Raw genomic sequence first — 17,214 nt, forward strand, 5'->3', positions numbered from 1 at the left:
ATGAAAATCCAAAAAATAAAAAATTTTAAAAAATTAATGCGATACTAATAGCAGCCTCTTTCTGTATAAAACACCAAAGAAATTTACAAACCCAATCCACATAGGCCAGAAGATATTTTTTTCCAGGGACTAAAGATATTTTCCTTTCTTTTGGCACAATTCTGGGCTCAAGTTGTCTCAACAAAGATAGCAAGTAGTATAACACTAAATCTTCACTACTTGCCATTGATAATAAAGATATACAGTTTCTGAGCTGATATCCCCATCTATGGAGTGCACCACAGTTCTCCCACTCTCTCAGCTCTCTTTTTTCCCTCCAAAACCCTGCAACAGACAAAACAGAGCTTATCCTACAAGGCCATGGAAGCAGAGGACTTCTCAACCGACTCGTTTCAACTGTCAAAAGATGTATGTCCCCGGTGGGTATATATACAAACATACAAACCTATATATATATTTAACATATTTGAGTATTTTAGCATATCAAAGTATTTTTATGTTTTGGTAATTTGAATTAACAAGGTTTCTTGCAGGGTTTGGAGAAGCATCACCTGAAGCCAAGGCAGCCAACAACCTCCATCATTTCTTCACTTATGTCGCAGTTAGTATTGTTACTGCACAGCTCCAGGTTCCTCCTACTTGTTATGCCATGCTTGCATATGCACACAAATCTGATTACTGATTACTGGTTACTATGGTGTCATTTGCCAACGTTTACATTTACTATTTTTTGTTTATTAAAATTTTTGGTAAAAATAAAAATAAAAAGTATGTTTGATACAATCATGTTTCAAAAACTTGTTTTGAAAACAAGTGAGAGATGTGGCCAACAGGGGGTGGTGGATAGTTGGAGATGGTGGTGAGGGGTGGTTGTTAGCCACCAGAGTTGGTGATCGGAAATTAGTGCCCGCCGAGAGTGGTTTGCTGCAGGTGGGAGGTGGTTGGTGGTGGTCAGAGATGGTTGTTATCTGCGGGAGATAGTGACCAAAAGTGATTGTTGATGGTTGGAGGTAGTGGCCGAAAGTGGCTGCCGCCGGCCTGCCAGCCAATATGAGCTAATTATTAGAGGAGGTCACTGGCGATGGTGGCCAGATGTGGTGATGAGCGGTGGGTGATGGCCAACGAGGGTTGGGAGGAGGATGAAGGAATGAATTTTCTTTTTCTTAAACAAGTGAAACTAACTTTTTTGTGAGTACAAGAATTTGGAAACAATTTTTAAAATTTTTGTAAATATAAACAAAAAATTGTAAACATAAACGTTACCAAAAAGGCTACCTCCCAGTTTGAATAATTTCCTCCAGCAAGATAATGGAGGAGCTTATCATTGTATCCTCATTTAGAGTCATAACAGTTTATGATTCTACTATTATCAAAATGAAGTCTTCAAGGATTGGTTATATTCACTAATAAGCACGAAATTGGGGTAATGTATATTTTGGATCATTTCATCTGTAAATGGTAACGTGACAGAGCAGAGCTATAACCCCGAGGCATATAAGGAGTTGATGGAATTTTTGAGTAGGCACTCGTTGAGTGACGGCGACAAGTTTTGTGCAGATTTGATGAGGGAGTCTTCTCGGCATAAGAGTTTAGGTATGCTAAACAGTTTTCATATCTATGTTAATCAACCTAAATCAAAACAGCTAGAACAAAAAGGTTACAATATCCTACTGACTAGTTCTGAATGAAAAGATTTTTTTTCTTTTAATGAGGAAATCAAGCATATATGTAATGCTTTTCTTTATATATGTTTGATGTAATCACGAGAGATTTCAGACATGTATTCCTGGATTTGACAACTTTTTGGGAGGCCTTAAAGTTTCTTAACAGAATTTGTATATTCCTAGAATTACAACTCCCGAATTGTATTCAACTTGTCTACTCTTCTCTGAGAAAGGGTATCATACATACCTATTTCTTTCTATCATGAAATATTCAAGTAACCATTTTTTGAATTACTTAATACTGTATTTGTACGAACAATTATGCAAATATTCCTTTGTAGCTACTAAATATTTATCTGGGGGATTGTCTAATAAACTTTTAATAGTGAAGTTCTGACTCTTGAGAATTTTGCATGTCTTGTCATTGGATATGTGGGAATTACAAATGACTATTGTGTGGCAGCTATGCGCATATTAGAGGTCAGTTCGCACTTAAGCTTATCAACTTGTTTTAAATTTATTACATCCTTAAACTAAATAATATTAATATGGCATTGCCAACCCAGGTTAGATCTGCATATTGCAAGAATGATTTTGAGTGGGACAACTTAGAGCGATTAGCAACTAAGGTCAAGAATTCACTATCTTTGTTTTCTTGAGAGTTTTTCTCTTCTTTATATATTAATGTATCTCTTTCTCAGCATTTCTAATTACACGTGTTCATTGTTTTTTTTTTGGCAGAAGGTTGACGAATCCAACACGAGACTCATGAGGGATTATGTTTTGGAAACTATTCACGGGGAAAGCTAGAGCAAAAATGATGTGTGTATAATTTGTTGTAATTCACATATGCATGGAACGGATAATGGATTTTGTCATAATAAATTACAATAATTTATATTGGGCAGTTAAAGTGCTCCTGGCATACATATACTGGTTTCTCTCCTTAGAGCCATGCAATGTTTTAAAAGACACGTGCCTAAGTGTGAGGTGCAACAAGGCATAGCCTTGCGCTTCAAACAGGTCGAAGCGAGGCGCAACTTAGGCGCTAAGGCGTGGGTTTCATGGGCTTTACCTATTTTTCTACTCCAACCTATGAAGCACAGACACCTCTCCAAAGACAGCGTATGGGTGTCCGATATGCGTTGGATACGGACATGGACACGAGTCGGACACACTACCTAACGTGTCCCTTTTTTTTTTTAATTTTTCCAACTGGACACACTTGGCACATGCTTGGACACGTTGTGGACACGTTAGAGACAGAGAGAAAAACCCTAACTCATTGAATACGGAGAGAGAGAAATCCTAACTCGTTGAATACAGAGAGATAAAAACCGTAACTCATTGAATACACACAGAGAGAAAGAGAGAGAGAGAGAGAGAGGGGGTGAAAAAGAACCTGTTGAAGCCCTAAATCGAGGTATGTTCTTCGAATCTGTCCTCGTTTCTTCAAACCTATTATCCGTTCTTCTTTTCTTCTTCGTTTTTCTTCTTCTTCTGTTCGTCTCTCTCTCTCTCTTGACTTTGTCTCTTGCTTGTGTTGAACTCATCGACTCTACCTCTTCAACTCTCTCTTGTTTGTGCGTGTTCGTCACTCTCCGTCCTCTGTTCTTTTCTTTTTTTTTTCCTCTCTGTCCCTAATATTATATAGGGCAAACTTCACTTTACCTCCTATAATTTAGGCCATGTGCGGGTTACCCCTGACATTCGAATATTACCATATAGCCCCCTGTGGTTGATGGAATAAAGTGCACAGTTACCTTTTCCATCTATTCTACCAGGCTGTGCAGCACACGTGCCTAATATGCAAATGGGCATGAAAATATGATTTTTCCTCCGAATTGAATGACTAAAATGCCATTATTGTCATCATCAATTTCCAAAAAATATTCTCTTCTTCTTCCTTCAACTCAAGGCCAAGAACAATGAATAAAAATTATAGAACTTCTGAAAATCAAAACCCTCCAAAAACTCAAAACAAAAACCTAAATTAATTTAAACAACATAATTTGTAGCTATATATATATGTTGGGAATATGGTACAAAAATATAACCTATAGCCATATATATGTATAAAATCTGTAGCTATATATATGTATATATATAATCTTCTTTGATTTCTCTCCAAATTATAATCTGTAGCTATAATCTTCGTTGATGATAATGCTCACCAAAAGCATCAACAAAGGAGAGGTATAGAAAAGTGTATATAATTTGTAGCTATATATATGTATGTATATAATCTTCTTTGATTTCTCTCCAAATTATAATCTGTAGGTATAATCTTCGCTGATGATGATGCTCACCAAAAGCATCAAGAAAGGAGAGGTATAGAAAAGTGATTGGAAGCTAATCTACGCACAAACCCACCTAAAAAAATAAAAAATGAAAAACAAAACAAAAAACAAACTTCTTAGATCTGCAGGTTTCTCTCTAGCTTCCAAGACTCCAAGATTCCAAGACTGCCAGAGCTCATCCGAAAAACCTCTATACCCAATCGTAGATCATCAACATTCCCAAATGCAAACAAAATTTACAAACCTACTTCAAACTTTCACTGATATATATATATATATATAGAGAGAGAGAGAGAGAGAGAGAGGGAGGTAGATGATGAGCATGAAATGGGTTGAAACAGTAAATCAATGCTAGTTCATCTTCTTTGATTTCTATGTATATATATATATATATGTCTATATGTATATAATCTGTACCTGATTGCTCAGTTTTCACTATCTGCTTTGCTCACAAATCAAAAGCAACTTGGACTTGCGATTTCTTATAATGGTTTCATATATTTTACCATAAAAGTAAACTTCATGGTCGACCATGTTAATTTCTTGGTACATCATTCAGTTTCTTAAAATCAAACCTCAAGATTATCACCAGGTTCAATTAAAGCCGTCAGGACACAGTTCTCACTATAGAAATTGGGGCTTTACAGCAAAAATATTTTACTCATCTAAAACTTTTCATTTTTGTTAAATTTTGATTTTTGTGATTTTGTTCAATCATACAACTTAGTTCTCTCCCCTTTCCTCTTCTCAGATGCACGACTGTTGGAAGTGAAATTGGTAAGGTTAGATATATATATATATATACAAGGGCAAATTGATCTTTTTACGTCTGCCATTAACGGTGTTAACTGTGCACTTTACTCCATCAATCACAGGGGGGTTATGTGGTGATATTCGAAAGTTAGGGGATAATCCGCACTTGGCCGAAACCATAGGGGGTAAAGTGAAGTTTGCCCTATTATATATATATATATTAGAAAGAAAGAAAAAAAAAAAACCTTTCTCTTTTTCCCCATCTTTTCCTTTTTTTTCTCTATTTTTTTAGTATTCTTATTTGCTCAACTTAAACATACATAAAATAAATTATTTTTATTTGCAAGAAAAAATTAATTTGTAAATGATATTTGATATTAAAATAAATAAATAATATATATATATATATATATATATATATTTATTTTTACATATAATAAATAAATAAAATTATATATATTAAGTGTGTCCCCAACGTGTTGTGTCCCGCATGTTTTGAAAATTTGCGTGTCCACATGTCTGTGTCATGTTTTGTGTCCGTGTCCATGTATCATAGACTCCAACTGTTGATGAAGTGTTTTTTTTTTTTGGGCATACTCACAGGGAATCAAAACTCTTTAATACAAAATGACCAAATATGGTCAAAAGAGAGCAGAAAGTGATTAAAAAAAAAAAAAAACCTAGGTGGAGAAGATTAAAAAAAGCGATCAAAAATTGAGAAGACGACACGACTTCAGCTTCTTCTGTAGGTTCTTCTCTTCTTCGTTGGTAATCTTCTCCTCTTCTTCGATAGTTTCTCTCGGTTGGGTTATCTCTCTACCTTTGTTTGTTTTTGTTTTTGTGTAATTTTTTTTTTCTCGTCTTCAATGGGTTCTCTTCGTTGGGTCTACCTCTGGTTTTTTTCTTTCTTTATTTTTCTTCCCTCATTTTTTTATTTTATTCTTCTCTTCTTCTCCTACTTCGTTGTGTTATCTCTCTGTTATGCTTGTGAAGTTGTGCATGCGAAAAAGGTGGCTTGTTTCTCCTCTGTTTCTTTTAATGCAACTAGTGCTGGTTCCTCCGTTTCTTTTTATGTGAATCATCTTAAAACTTGAGGTTTTTTGGTGGATATGAATGTGATATTTTATATCTTTTGTTGCATATTATATTTCTAACTTTTAGAAAATTGAATATTATATTTTTGAAATTCTATATATATTTGTCATGTTGAGAAGTTTGCCTATTTTGTAATTTTACTTTTCTTTTACTACTTGAGCCTTGCTTTAGTGAGGTGCGTGCCTCGCCTCACGCTTTGACTATAAGAGACTTTATCGCCTCAGTGTGGCTAGAGCTTTTTAAAACATTGGAGCCATATAATGGCCCCGTTTAGTAGAGCTATGGGAAAGTGATTATAGATTATGACTTAACAGATTATAGATTATAGCTTTAAATATAAGTTAACCTATTTGGTGCAGCTGTGGGATTATGAATTTAATTAGCAGAGTAGTGTTTGGTCGAATAAGCTGTAAAATAACTTTTTGCTGTGTAATGTCCTTTTTGCCCTTCTTTTCTTATTCTTTTTCTTCATTTTATTTTATATTTCTCCTTATTTTCTTTTCTCTTCTTTATTTTTTATTTTTTCTTCTCTTAATTATTTTTATTCTGTTCTTTCCTTATTTCTTTTTTTTTTTTGTCCTTTTTTTCTCTTAATTTTTTTTCCCTTTAGTTTATAGTTTATTTTTTCAAATTAGAAGTGGTGCATGCATGGTGTGATTAAAATTTTGAAAAATGCTGAAATACCAATTAAAATTTTCAAATTATATTCATTTTAGTTTATAAATACATGAATATTAATTGATATTTTTTTAATTTATTAAAAATTGTTACAAATACCAATTAATATTTTTTTAATTTATTATTACAAAATTATTACAAAATATACCAATTTATTAATATTTTTTAATTTAATTTATTATCAATTAATGGCTTAATTAGTATCAATTAACATAAAATTTATTTCATTAATGGCTTAAAATGCTTTATTATTATTATTATTATTATTATTATTATTATTATTATTATTATATCAAAAAAACACTGAAAACCCTAGCTGTCGTTCCATCGGTAATCCAGCAAAGGCAAGTGCTCCGACAGCCCCTTCTTCTCCTCTCATCTCTCGCCGTTGTTCCATCGCAGACACGGAACAACACCGAGGAGAAAGAGAGAGAGAGAGAGCTCTGGTTCACTGGAAAAGGGAGCTTTACCGAGATCACTTCTCCATCAATCGCGATGGGGGACGACGAAGAAGGCACAGCGGCGACATGACGGCGCTATGGAAGGGTTTCAGATCGATCGCAGACACTAACATCGCCGGAGAGAGAGAGATCTGCTGCGATCGCGAAGAGAGAGAGCTAGCTCTGGTTCACTTGCAAAACCCTAACTGGCAGCCCCCAAGTCGGATCGAGAGAGAGAGAGCTAGTTCAAGAAATCACAGCCGGAAATTGTGCCGAAAATCGCCTCTGAAGCTTTCTCTCTCTGAAGAAGTGAACAGTGTTTGGTTGTGGGTTTATATATTGGTTTTTTTTGGTAATAGTTGAAGTTGATAAGGGGCATTTTAGTAATTTTGCCTCCCATTCCCAACTTACCGCTTAAGCTGAATCAGTTAAGCACCCCCACAACTACTTCAAGAAAAAGTTGATTTTTGACTTATAAAAAGCTATAATCTGTGTTATTAAGTTATACCAAACATAAAAAAAACAGCTTAAATTAAGCTAAAAGCTAAAATAAGTTGGAAAAAAGCTCTACCAAACAGGCACAATGCAAAACTTAATCACCTATGGGCTATTTATTGGAAAAATAAATAAATAAGTTCCTACATGATGAAAGCAAAGAACCAATTCTAGAAGTGATCTAACAAATTTATTGCATTCTTGTCCACCATGAAGAAAAAGTGATCAATCAAGTCCCTAATTTTATAATTGGTTTAATCTGATTATATTCTAAGCATAAAATGCTGCAATCTCATTAGCAATGTTTACAAATGCCTCTGTTCACATGTAAGAAGTGCCTATCTTTAATAGTGTGTCCATCCTTCTGCTAAAAATAATGAATAAAGGTTGAAAGTTATGTCTGCTTAGGAACAAGTTTTATTACGGTTAATTACACTTTTAACCCCTATAATTTGACTTAAATTTCACTTTGGTTCTATAGTTTTAAATTGCACAGTTTGATCCCCACACTTCAAATCCTATTTCAATTTGGTCTTTCCATGCAAATTGGAGGCTAAAGTTAAAGATTTTGAGACATTTGTAGTCTCCTAAGGTGTACACGTCAGAAAAATTAATGAAAATTTAGACAGAAGGACCAACTTGAAACTGGATTTGAAGTGTAGGGACCAAACTGTTCAATTTAAAACAATAGGGACCAAAGTGAAATTTGAGTCAAACTATAAGAGTAAAAAGTATAGTTAACCCATTTTATTATTTAAAAAAAAAAAAAAAAAAAAAAAAGGTTACACAGTGAGTCTACTGTTTTTCTCAGGCCATATATGCTTCTTCTCTATAAGTGAAGAGTTCCTACAATATACGTTCCTACAGAAATTATGGTCATACAAAAAATTAGTATTTAAGCAGATGGCACATAACCTAGTGATGTATTCTTTGTACAGTACAACAACATGAAGGGAAAGCAGCTTAACAGGTTGTATTTCATTAAAGAATGGGATATAGTTACACTATAACTAAGCACATCACAATCTCTGTGCAGTTGTGAATTTGAGATCTAATTTTTACAGTAATAAGTTTGATATCCTTTACCTATCCATATGTTACCTCAATGATGAGATAGAAGATAAATCATCCATCATTATTTGCCCCGTTGATGCCTAATCCTTTATTACTTCATTGTCCTTCACTGGCTGCAAACCAAAGCAAATAAGGAAGAGTATTATCACAGAGAGAGAGAGAGAGAGAGAGAGAGAGAGAGAGAGAGATGGGATGAGCCCAGCATGCATATAAAACTCCCTTTTTTATAAGCAGAAGATTACCTCAACAATGTGACAAACATCACAAGAAGCATGGATTTGCCCTGTGTTAACATATGACTGAGCATTCTCTTCAATATTCTCCAACCTGCAATTACACAGTTCAATATATTTCAAGTTGTTCGAGGTAAGGCTGTTGCTAATTAAGTTGAACAGAAACATTCCGTCCACTAAATCCTATAAGGATTATCTAAGTAATAAATCATAACCAACAGATAACTACAAAAAGCAACACATCACTTAATGTCCGAGCAGATAACATCACTTTCTTCAAAACCATAGTATTATTATTTAAGGGGGCTGCTATATATCACCTCTTTTTTTCACCATTTTGTATCACTGGCCTACTTGGCAAGATATCGTTTGCTTTTCTTAATTCCTTAATAATTTCTTCAACCAAGGAAACCAATCATGAGGATCCATGTAGACAGCGATACAAAATGATGATAAAAAATGGGTGATATATTGCATTTCTCATTATTTAATCATAACATTCCCAAGAATTAGAACAAGCTCCTGGGGACCATAGAATTTCTCAGGGGGAAGTTTTTTTTTTGTTTTTTTTTATTAATCAGAGGAGTAAACTCATATGAATACTACACGTTGCCAAATTACCATGTGAGTAACTCAGCTTCCTCAATTGCAAAACTGATGAAATGCTACGAAAGGAAGAACATTTACTCTTCTGGACAGTAAATTTACCTATAGATATAATTAACCATAATTCCTCCACTTTGAAGAAGACCTTTCTCTGATCGATCTGCCATCCAATTAAGTCTTCCAACCATCTATTCAACCAAAAGACAATTTTTGGGTTTATTGACCAGTAGTAGGCTCTTTGATGATTTTAACTCAACCAAATATTATACTAAAAAAGAACCCTTAAGAAGAATATGATAACCTCATTAACAGATGGTCAAAAGAAATAGTTATGCCAAGAGACCAACAATTCTTCAAATTTTCTTTAAATAGCTCAGTGTTGATATACCATCTAACTTGAAATTTCAGATATTCAAAAGGTGCATTGCATGATGAAAATTAAGTCCATCAAGTTATAAGCAATGAAATTGTAATTGCCAAGAAGGAATGAGCTGTCACAAGTTACGGTGCACAACATACCGCTCCATTCTGTAAGTGGAAATTAGCAACAGAATCTAGTGCTTTCCCTCTCTTCTTTTCTTGCAGAAGATACCTGTAATCATAGAAATAATATATAATTTGAAGGGAAGTAAGCAACTAAAGAATTTCACATTTCATTTGTGTTGTAATTGAATAAAGAATTCAGAAAATCTAAATAAATAAATAGACTGATGCAACAACTTAGAATTATATATCATCTTTCAGTTTTCATACTAGCTTCTTTCCTGCTACAATGACCAATAAACCTGAAAGCCTGGATGGCCCCTGCCACTTCAAATCTCTAGGTCTTCACTTGATCTAAAGGCAAATCAGATGGTTTTACTTACAGTTGAGCATTTTTTGATTAAAGTATAGTAATACTATTTCCATAAAGATTATCAGCTTTTGTTATCAAAATTCATGATCTTCCTCACAAACTAGCGCAGTTGGAGTATATGTGTCATACCTGGTGCATAATCGCATCAGAGGGGCTTCCAATACTGATATCAGCCTCTCAGATTTAGTCCACTCATGGTTGGTTGATGTCAACAAGTTCCACATTATTTCCATTGCATTTTTCTCACCAGAAAACTCCCTGCAATTGAAAATGTTACTATGAACACCGCAAAATATGTTGTCAAGTAATGCATCCGCATTTTATGCAAAAGTTAGAAATAAAATCCTTGGTTTATGAAATAAATTAGTAACTGATTATTTGTGAATAATTTCTTGACAGCTAATTTATGTGGTCAAAATATTTTCAAAATCATACAATAAATCACAGAGGAAAAGAAAAAGAAAAGGCGAAACTTTGAGTTTGCTCAATCAGCAGTATGCTTCATAAGGCTTAATCATTTTCTGAAACTCTATAATTATTGCCTACAATGCCAAATAAGAAAAGATAAAAAGAAAATGCAAAAGAACAAAAGAGAACTTCTTTTGGGAGTTGGCCTTTTTAGCTTTTTTAGTTCCACTTATTTTTGCCTTTAGTGAACTTTTTTTAAAATTGACTCAAATGACTTCACTTTATAGATTTGTCTCGATTAGACAATCCTAAAAATTTAATAATTAGAACTTTTGAAAAAAATTCATAAAAGACAAAAATAAGCTAATTTTTGTAAGATCTTTTTGTATAAAATTTGACTTTTTTTTTTGTCTTTAGTGAACCTTTTCAAAATTGACTCAATTTTATTTTATTTTTTTTAATTTTTAGAATCATCTAGTCGAGCAGACCTAAAATAGTAAAAAAATGACTCAATTAAAAAAAAATTGGAAAAGATAGAAATAAGTCGAAAAAATAAGATGGCTTTTTAGTTTTCCAGAATAAGATCACGTGTTAAGCATATATGTATTTGATATTATTATTCATTATTAAGGGTTGTTTAGCCTTTGGTACTTTTAGGGTTTGTTTAGCTTAGATATATATATATCTCACTTTGTATCCTTTATTTTCTATGCTCAATAAACAGTCGTTATTTTCTTCTAAACTTGTTTATCATGGTAGCAAAGCAAGGGGTTAAGCTTCAACCTTAACTATTGATTGTTCATGCCTAATTATTGTTGTTTTGCTGCTGGAGCTCATTGGATTGGTCTCGATCGCTGAAATCTTTCAACAAAGTTGTTTACGACTTCGTATCTCTCTCCCTTCTCCTTTGTAACTCCATTGTTGGGTTACCCATTGACTTTTCTCTTCTCCGATTGGTTCATGGTCCTATTTGCTTCGCACCCACAACTGCCACAGTGCCCTACGATTGCTGGATTGCTTCTGGGTGTCTTCAAAACAGTCTCTGGTTTCTGAAATAGCCTCTGCTGCTTAATTTGAGGCTTTGTTGCTGGTTCTAGTGCTTCGTCTGCTCTCTCTGTCTCTTTTGAGGGCTTCACACTGTTTGTTTGGCTACTGTGGTGCTTCGTCTACTCTTTGTCTTGGCTATTCTAGCGTTCGTTGCCTTCTCTGCCCTGTCTAGTAATCTCTGGTCATTTGCTGGTTCTATTCCTTTGTCCGGTGAGTTTTCTTTTGTGTTTTTCTTCATCATAACTCGTGGTACCTCTGATTCTCTCCAAGCTATTGGTGTTAAGTTAGTAGGTGATAGTTATAACTATTGGGCATATGTTATGAAGAATTTTCTTCTTGGTAAAAATGTTTGGACCTATGTTACTGGTGATTCCTCCATGCCATCTGATGTTAAACTTGAAAACTTTAATGCACTCCTCTCCACATGGCAAGTCACTAATGCAATTACCTGGATCAACAACTATGTGGATCAATCGATTGGGTATTCATTTTGAAAATTTACTACAGCCAAAGAAATTTGGGATCATCTCTCTCGTCTCTATGTTCAGTCCAATTTTGCAAAATGGTATCAGTTAGAACATGAGATTCGGACTACTTCTCAAGGTGATAAGAGTATTGAAGAGTTTTATTCTGTTATGACTGTGTTATGGGATCAATTGACCTTTATAGAGCCGAAGGCCTTGAGCACTCATACAAAATATTGTACCTATTGTGAGGAGCAACGTTTGGTTTAGTTTCTTATAACACTTAGAGCTGATTTTGAGGGGCTACATGGTACCATTCTTCATCGTAGTCGTCTTCCACTGTTGATTCTATTGTGAATGAATTGTTAGCTGAAGAAACTCATTTCAAGGGCATTCCAGGCAAAGGTTTACTTCCCCTGCCAAGTCAGAATGTTCTAGTTGTACCTACTAGTAATTAGAGTCGCTCCTCCGTTCACACACCCCTAGATGAATGTAGTTTTTGTCATTAGAAAGGTCATTGGAAGGCTTACTGTCCTAGACTTGCTGGTCGTTCTCATTCTGGTTCATCTTCATCTTGGAAGAAGGGTAATGATCACTTCTCTATGTCGTCGATGCCTTGGAAAAAGCGTTGGAACTCACATACAGTAGCTACAGTTCCCTCTGTAGAGGATTCTGGCCCTTCATTAACTTCCCTTGCTGAGCAGGTTCATGCCATGCAGAAACTACTCTCTACCACTATGCCTAATGCTCTCTCGGTCTCTTCCTCTTTACGTTTGCCTCCCTCTTCTTCTTCAGGTATTTCTCGGTCCACTTGGGTCTTTGACTTAGGTGCTACTCATCACATGGCAAATGATTCCTCCTTATTTACTTCTATTTTTTTCCCTTCTTCCACTCCTACTGTTATAACTGCTAATGGTACTCCCATGCCGTTAGCAGGCGTTGGTTCTATTTTGACTAATTATCTCTCTTTCTCATATCTATTGCATTCCTCAATTGACTTTAAATCTCATATATGTTAGCTAACTATGTGAGCTTGATTATCATGATCACTTCTCTTCTTCTGGTTGTGTTATGCAGGATCCTCGTTCCAGACAGCAGATTGGGATTGGCCATAAGTTGGATGGGCTATATGTTATTGAGCAGCTTCATGTTCTATCGCTTGCTACAACTTCCGTTGATTTGTCCTCTTTTCATCTTAGTTCTCAGTCCTCTATGGTATTCTCGCCTTGGTCACATTTCTAGCTTTCGTTTATAATATTTAGTTTCGATTGGTGTTTTGGGAAATTGTAGTACTCATAATATTTTAGATTGTAGTTTTGCAAACTTACAAAATTTATTGCTTTACATTTTAATAAAAATACTACTATTTCTTCTAATCCTTTTATCTTGTACATTCTGATGTGTGGGGTTCTGTTTCCTATTCCTATTAAAGGGGGTTCTAAATACTATGTGTCCTTTATTGATGATTACACTCATCATTGTTGGATTTATCTTATGAAACATCGGTCTAAATTTTCTTCTATTTTTTCTACTTTTCTTGCCATGATTCATAACCAATACTCTGCTATTATCAAATGCTTTCATTGTGACTTAGGTGTGGAATATCGGGATACTAGTTTTCTTCAGTTATTACAATATAATGGTACTCTTCAATAGTCTTCATGTACTGAAACACCTGAACGTAAGCATCGTCATATCATGAAGACTGCTCGTACTTTATTGCTTTCCTCTTCTGTTCCTAGTTCCTTTTGGGGTGAGGATATTCTTACCGTTGTTCATCTTATTAATCACATCCCCTCCCAAGTGACCTCTGGTATCTCTTCGTTTGAACAATTACATGGCAAACTACCAGATTACTTTTCTCTTCGTGTGTTTGGTTGTACTTGTTTTGTCCTTCTTCCTCATGCTGAACGCACCAAGTTGTCTGCTCGTTCTGCTATGCGCGTTTTTCTTGGGTATGGTGAGGGTCAAAAGGGTTACCGCTGCTATTTTTTTTTTGATCAATAAATAAGCTTTATTAAAAGAGCATCAAGAAGATGCAAATAATACAAAACTGTCAAATAGGACCTACCCCCTCCTAACCAATTATATTATCTAAAAAATCTAACAAGATAAACAAATCCGAATCAAACTTCCTTTCCAGCCAACTATACAAAACGTTAAGAAGGCGACTCTCGAGCCACGAAACACTGTGACAAACGTCTTGAAAAGTGCGGCTATTACGCTCGAACCAAACTAGCCACATCAAACAAAGAGGCACCATAGATCACACAAGGCACCGCCGCCGACCAATCTTAGCTCCATGCCAAGTCCACAGCATATCAACCACCCGCTGCGGCTGAACCCAGGCAATCCCAAAAAGAGAGCACATAAGACCCCATAAACGGCTAGCCACAGAACAGTGCAAAAACAAATGATCAACAGACTTTACATCCACACAACACATGCAACACCGATTGACTAGAAAATGACCATGCCGCACCAAATTATCAATTGTAAGATTCCATCCTAAAGCTGCTGTCCACATAAAGAAAGCCACCTTAGAGGGAACTCTCGGCACCCAAATACTCTTCCAAGGGAAAACTGCACTGACCTCCCCCGCCAAACACCAGTAGAAGGAGGAAACAAAGAATCGCCCCTTTGCCCCCACCACATTCCACCTCAAAACATCTACCCCCACCCCATTGACACCCAACCCATACAATAATCCCAAAGTTGCAACACTTGGTCGTACTCCCAATCGTGGACCGGCCGCCGCAACTGAATGTCCCAAACCACCACACCCTCCCCCCCCCCAAATAAGATGCAACCACCACGTCCTGGTCCCTTGCAATTCCATAAATTAATAGAAAACGAACCGCTAGAACAACGCCGCCACACCACCATCCTTCCAAAAGCACACCCTCCTCCCATCACCCACCTGAAACTCCACCCTTGCCCAAAACTGCCCTCTCCCCAACTCAATACCTTTCCATAAGCCACACCCATAAGAACCAACCCCTGCCCCCCAGTCCCCCCTAGCCAATCCGTACTTACTAACCACCACCCATCTCCATACCCTCTCCGGTTCCAACGCAAAGCGCCACAGCCACTTACCCAACAAAGCTTTGTTGAAAGTCACCAATCGCCCTTCTTTGTTGGAAGTCACCGAACCCCCAGCCCCCCTTCTTTTGGTTGACAAATTCGCCCCCAGTCCACCAAATGATAACGAAAATCATCCCTCCCACCACCCCACAAAAAATCTCGCTGAAGCCTCTTCAGTCGTCGAGCTACCGACACCGGAATGACATGCAAAGACATAAAATACGTTGGAATGCTACTCAACACACTCTTGATCAAAGTCAACTTTCCCCCTTTTGAAAGATATTGCCTCCTCCAACCCGCCAACCGGCGCTGAATACGCCCCACCACTCCTTCTCACACTCGTTAAGCTTTAAACGTTGCCCCCAACGGCAAGCCCAAATAAGTAGCTGACAAAGCCGACTCCTTACAACCCAACACCGCCACTAATGCTGGCAAATTTTCCACCTTCCCCACTAGAATCATTTCTGATTTCCTGAGATTCACCTGAAGGCCCGAAACTGTCTCAAAACACAACAAAACACATCGTAAATAACCCACCTGCTCCGCCATAGCCCCCCAAAAAATCAAAGCATCATCAGCATACAACAAATGAGAAACACAAATAGGCGCCCCTGTGAGAGGACCTACTAAAAAGCTCTCCAATAAACCCCCAAAAACGGCCCTATCCACCAATCTACTCAATGCCTCCATCACTAAGATGAACAATAATGGAGACAAAGGATCCCCTTGACGAAGGCCTCCGTAGGTCGGGAAAAAACCCGTCGGCGTCCCATTGACCAGAACAGACATCCACACAGTAGAAATGCAAAACTGAATCCACTTCCTCCAAGTGTCTCCAAAACCCATATGCTTCAAAACATACAGAAGAAACTCCCACCGAACATTATCATACGCCTTCTCAATGTCCAATTTACAAATCAAACCTAGTTGTCCTTGTCTAGTCCGGGAATCCACACACTCATTTGCCACCAACACTGCATCCAGAATCTGACGACCCCCCACAAAAGTATTTTGGAACTTTGAAACCACTGCCTGCAAAACCCCTCGAAGCCTATTTGCTAAGACTTTAGCTAAAAGCTTATACACACTTCCAAGCAGACTAATAGGCCTAAAATCCCGAATATCCTCTGCCCCCCCTTTCTTAGGAATCAAAGCCAAGAAAGTCGCATTAAGACTTTTTTCAAACTGGCCCGACACAAAGAAAGCCTCCAAAGGGGCCATCACACCTGTCTTAACCACACTCCAACAACGCTGAAAAAATGCCATAGTAAAGCCATTCGGACCCGGTGCCTTATCCCCACACATCGCCTGTAAAGCCGCAAACACCTCTTCCTCCATAACAGGGCGCTCCAAAGCCACCCTATCCGCCTCCGAAATCATATCAAACTGAACCCCGTCCAACCCTGGCCGCCACTCCCCTGTTTGCTGCCGAAACAAATGCTGATAAAAATCCACAATCCCTTTCCCAATCTCCTCTGCCGTATCTAGATCACGACCCTCCACCCACAACCTGCGAATCTAATTCACCCGACGATGGACATTCGTCATCCGATGGAAGAACTTAGTATTAAGATCTCCATCCTTGAGCCACAAACACCGGGATTTCTGCCTGAAACACACCTCTATACGAGAGATACGGACATACTCCTATCTGGCTATCTTCTTTCTAGAAACGTCATCAGTCGACAAACCCCCATTAACCTCTAACTCATCCAAGGACTGGAGTAAAGACACCACCGCCGCCTTCTGGCCCTCTAAACGACCAAACACCTCCTTATTCCATCCTTTCAGGTCCCTTTTAAGCAGTTTCAATTTCTGAGCCAACATACAACTAAATGAGCCGATAACCACATAACTATTCCACCATTCTCGGACCCTCTCCAAGAAACCATTTGAATGCAGCCACATATTCTCAAAATGGAAAGGAGTGGGGCCCTTACGAAGCCCACCACTATCAAGTAAAATGGGCCAATGATCCGACACTGGACTGAAAAATGCTCCTCCCAATCCCCAGAAA

General features: G+C 37.0%; 2 protein-coding genes across 7 annotated transcripts in view; one reads left to right on the top strand and one right to left on the bottom strand.

Moving 5' to 3' along the window:
- Positions 1-37: 37 nt before the first annotated feature.
- LOC114258817 (malonyl-CoA decarboxylase family protein) overlaps positions 38-17,214 on the bottom strand; it is a 35,110-nt gene continuing 17,933 nt past the window's right edge. Inside the window, exons 12-17 of one of the 3 annotated variants that reach the window (XM_082887077.1) lie at positions 10,324-10,452; positions 9,858-9,930; positions 9,441-9,526; positions 8,742-8,826; positions 8,527-8,612; positions 38-324 (exon numbers count right to left, since the gene is read on the bottom strand). In XM_082887077.1, the coding sequence (XP_082743203.1) occupies positions 8,580-8,612; positions 8,742-8,826; positions 9,441-9,526; positions 9,858-9,930; positions 10,324-10,452 (406 nt within the window). In that variant the 3' untranslated portion in view covers positions 38-324; positions 8,527-8,579. Of the gene's footprint in view, positions 325-491; positions 672-8,511; positions 8,613-8,741; positions 8,827-9,440; positions 9,527-9,857; positions 9,931-10,323; positions 10,453-17,214 lie in introns of those variants that run through there. The other 2 variants (XM_082887076.1, XM_082887078.1) reach the window with 2 other exon arrangements.
- On the top strand, positions 269-2,593 carry LOC114316720 (chaperonin-like RBCX protein 1, chloroplastic). 4 transcript variants are annotated; one of them, XM_028263403.2, is made up of 6 exons: positions 269-419; positions 534-628; positions 1,476-1,593; positions 2,056-2,144; positions 2,231-2,293; positions 2,406-2,593. In XM_028263403.2, exons 1-6 carry the CDS (start codon positions 269-271, stop codon positions 2,472-2,474), a joined length of 585 nt encoding a protein of 194 aa, XP_028119204.2. In that variant the 3' UTR covers positions 2,475-2,593. The 4 variants fall into 4 exon arrangements, with proteins under 4 accessions (XP_028119204.2, XP_028119206.2, XP_028119205.2 ...); XM_028263405.2 differs by having other exon boundaries at positions 2,128-2,144; XM_028263404.2 differs by having other exon boundaries at positions 534-601.

This window comes from Camellia sinensis, chromosome 9 (genome assembly GCF_055761805.1).
Source record: "Camellia sinensis isolate YWXY chromosome 9, ASM5576180v1, whole genome shotgun sequence".
In the NCBI taxonomy this organism is placed as follows: Eukaryota; Viridiplantae; Streptophyta; class Magnoliopsida; order Ericales; family Theaceae; genus Camellia; species Camellia sinensis.

Bases quoted from the DNA above. Each gene is read 5' to 3' on its own strand.
- LOC114316720 (XM_028263403.2), top strand. From the start codon at position 269: ATGGAGTGCACCACAGTTCTCCCACTCTCTCAGCTCTCTTTTTTCCCT. The intron at 420-533 runs GTGGGTATATAT...GGTTTCTTGCAG, and splicing joins TCAAAAGATGTATGTCCCCG to GGTTTGGAGAAGCATCACCT. The intron at 629-1,475 runs GTTCCTCCTACT...GTGACAGAGCAG, and splicing joins TTGTTACTGCACAGCTCCAG to AGCTATAACCCCGAGGCATA.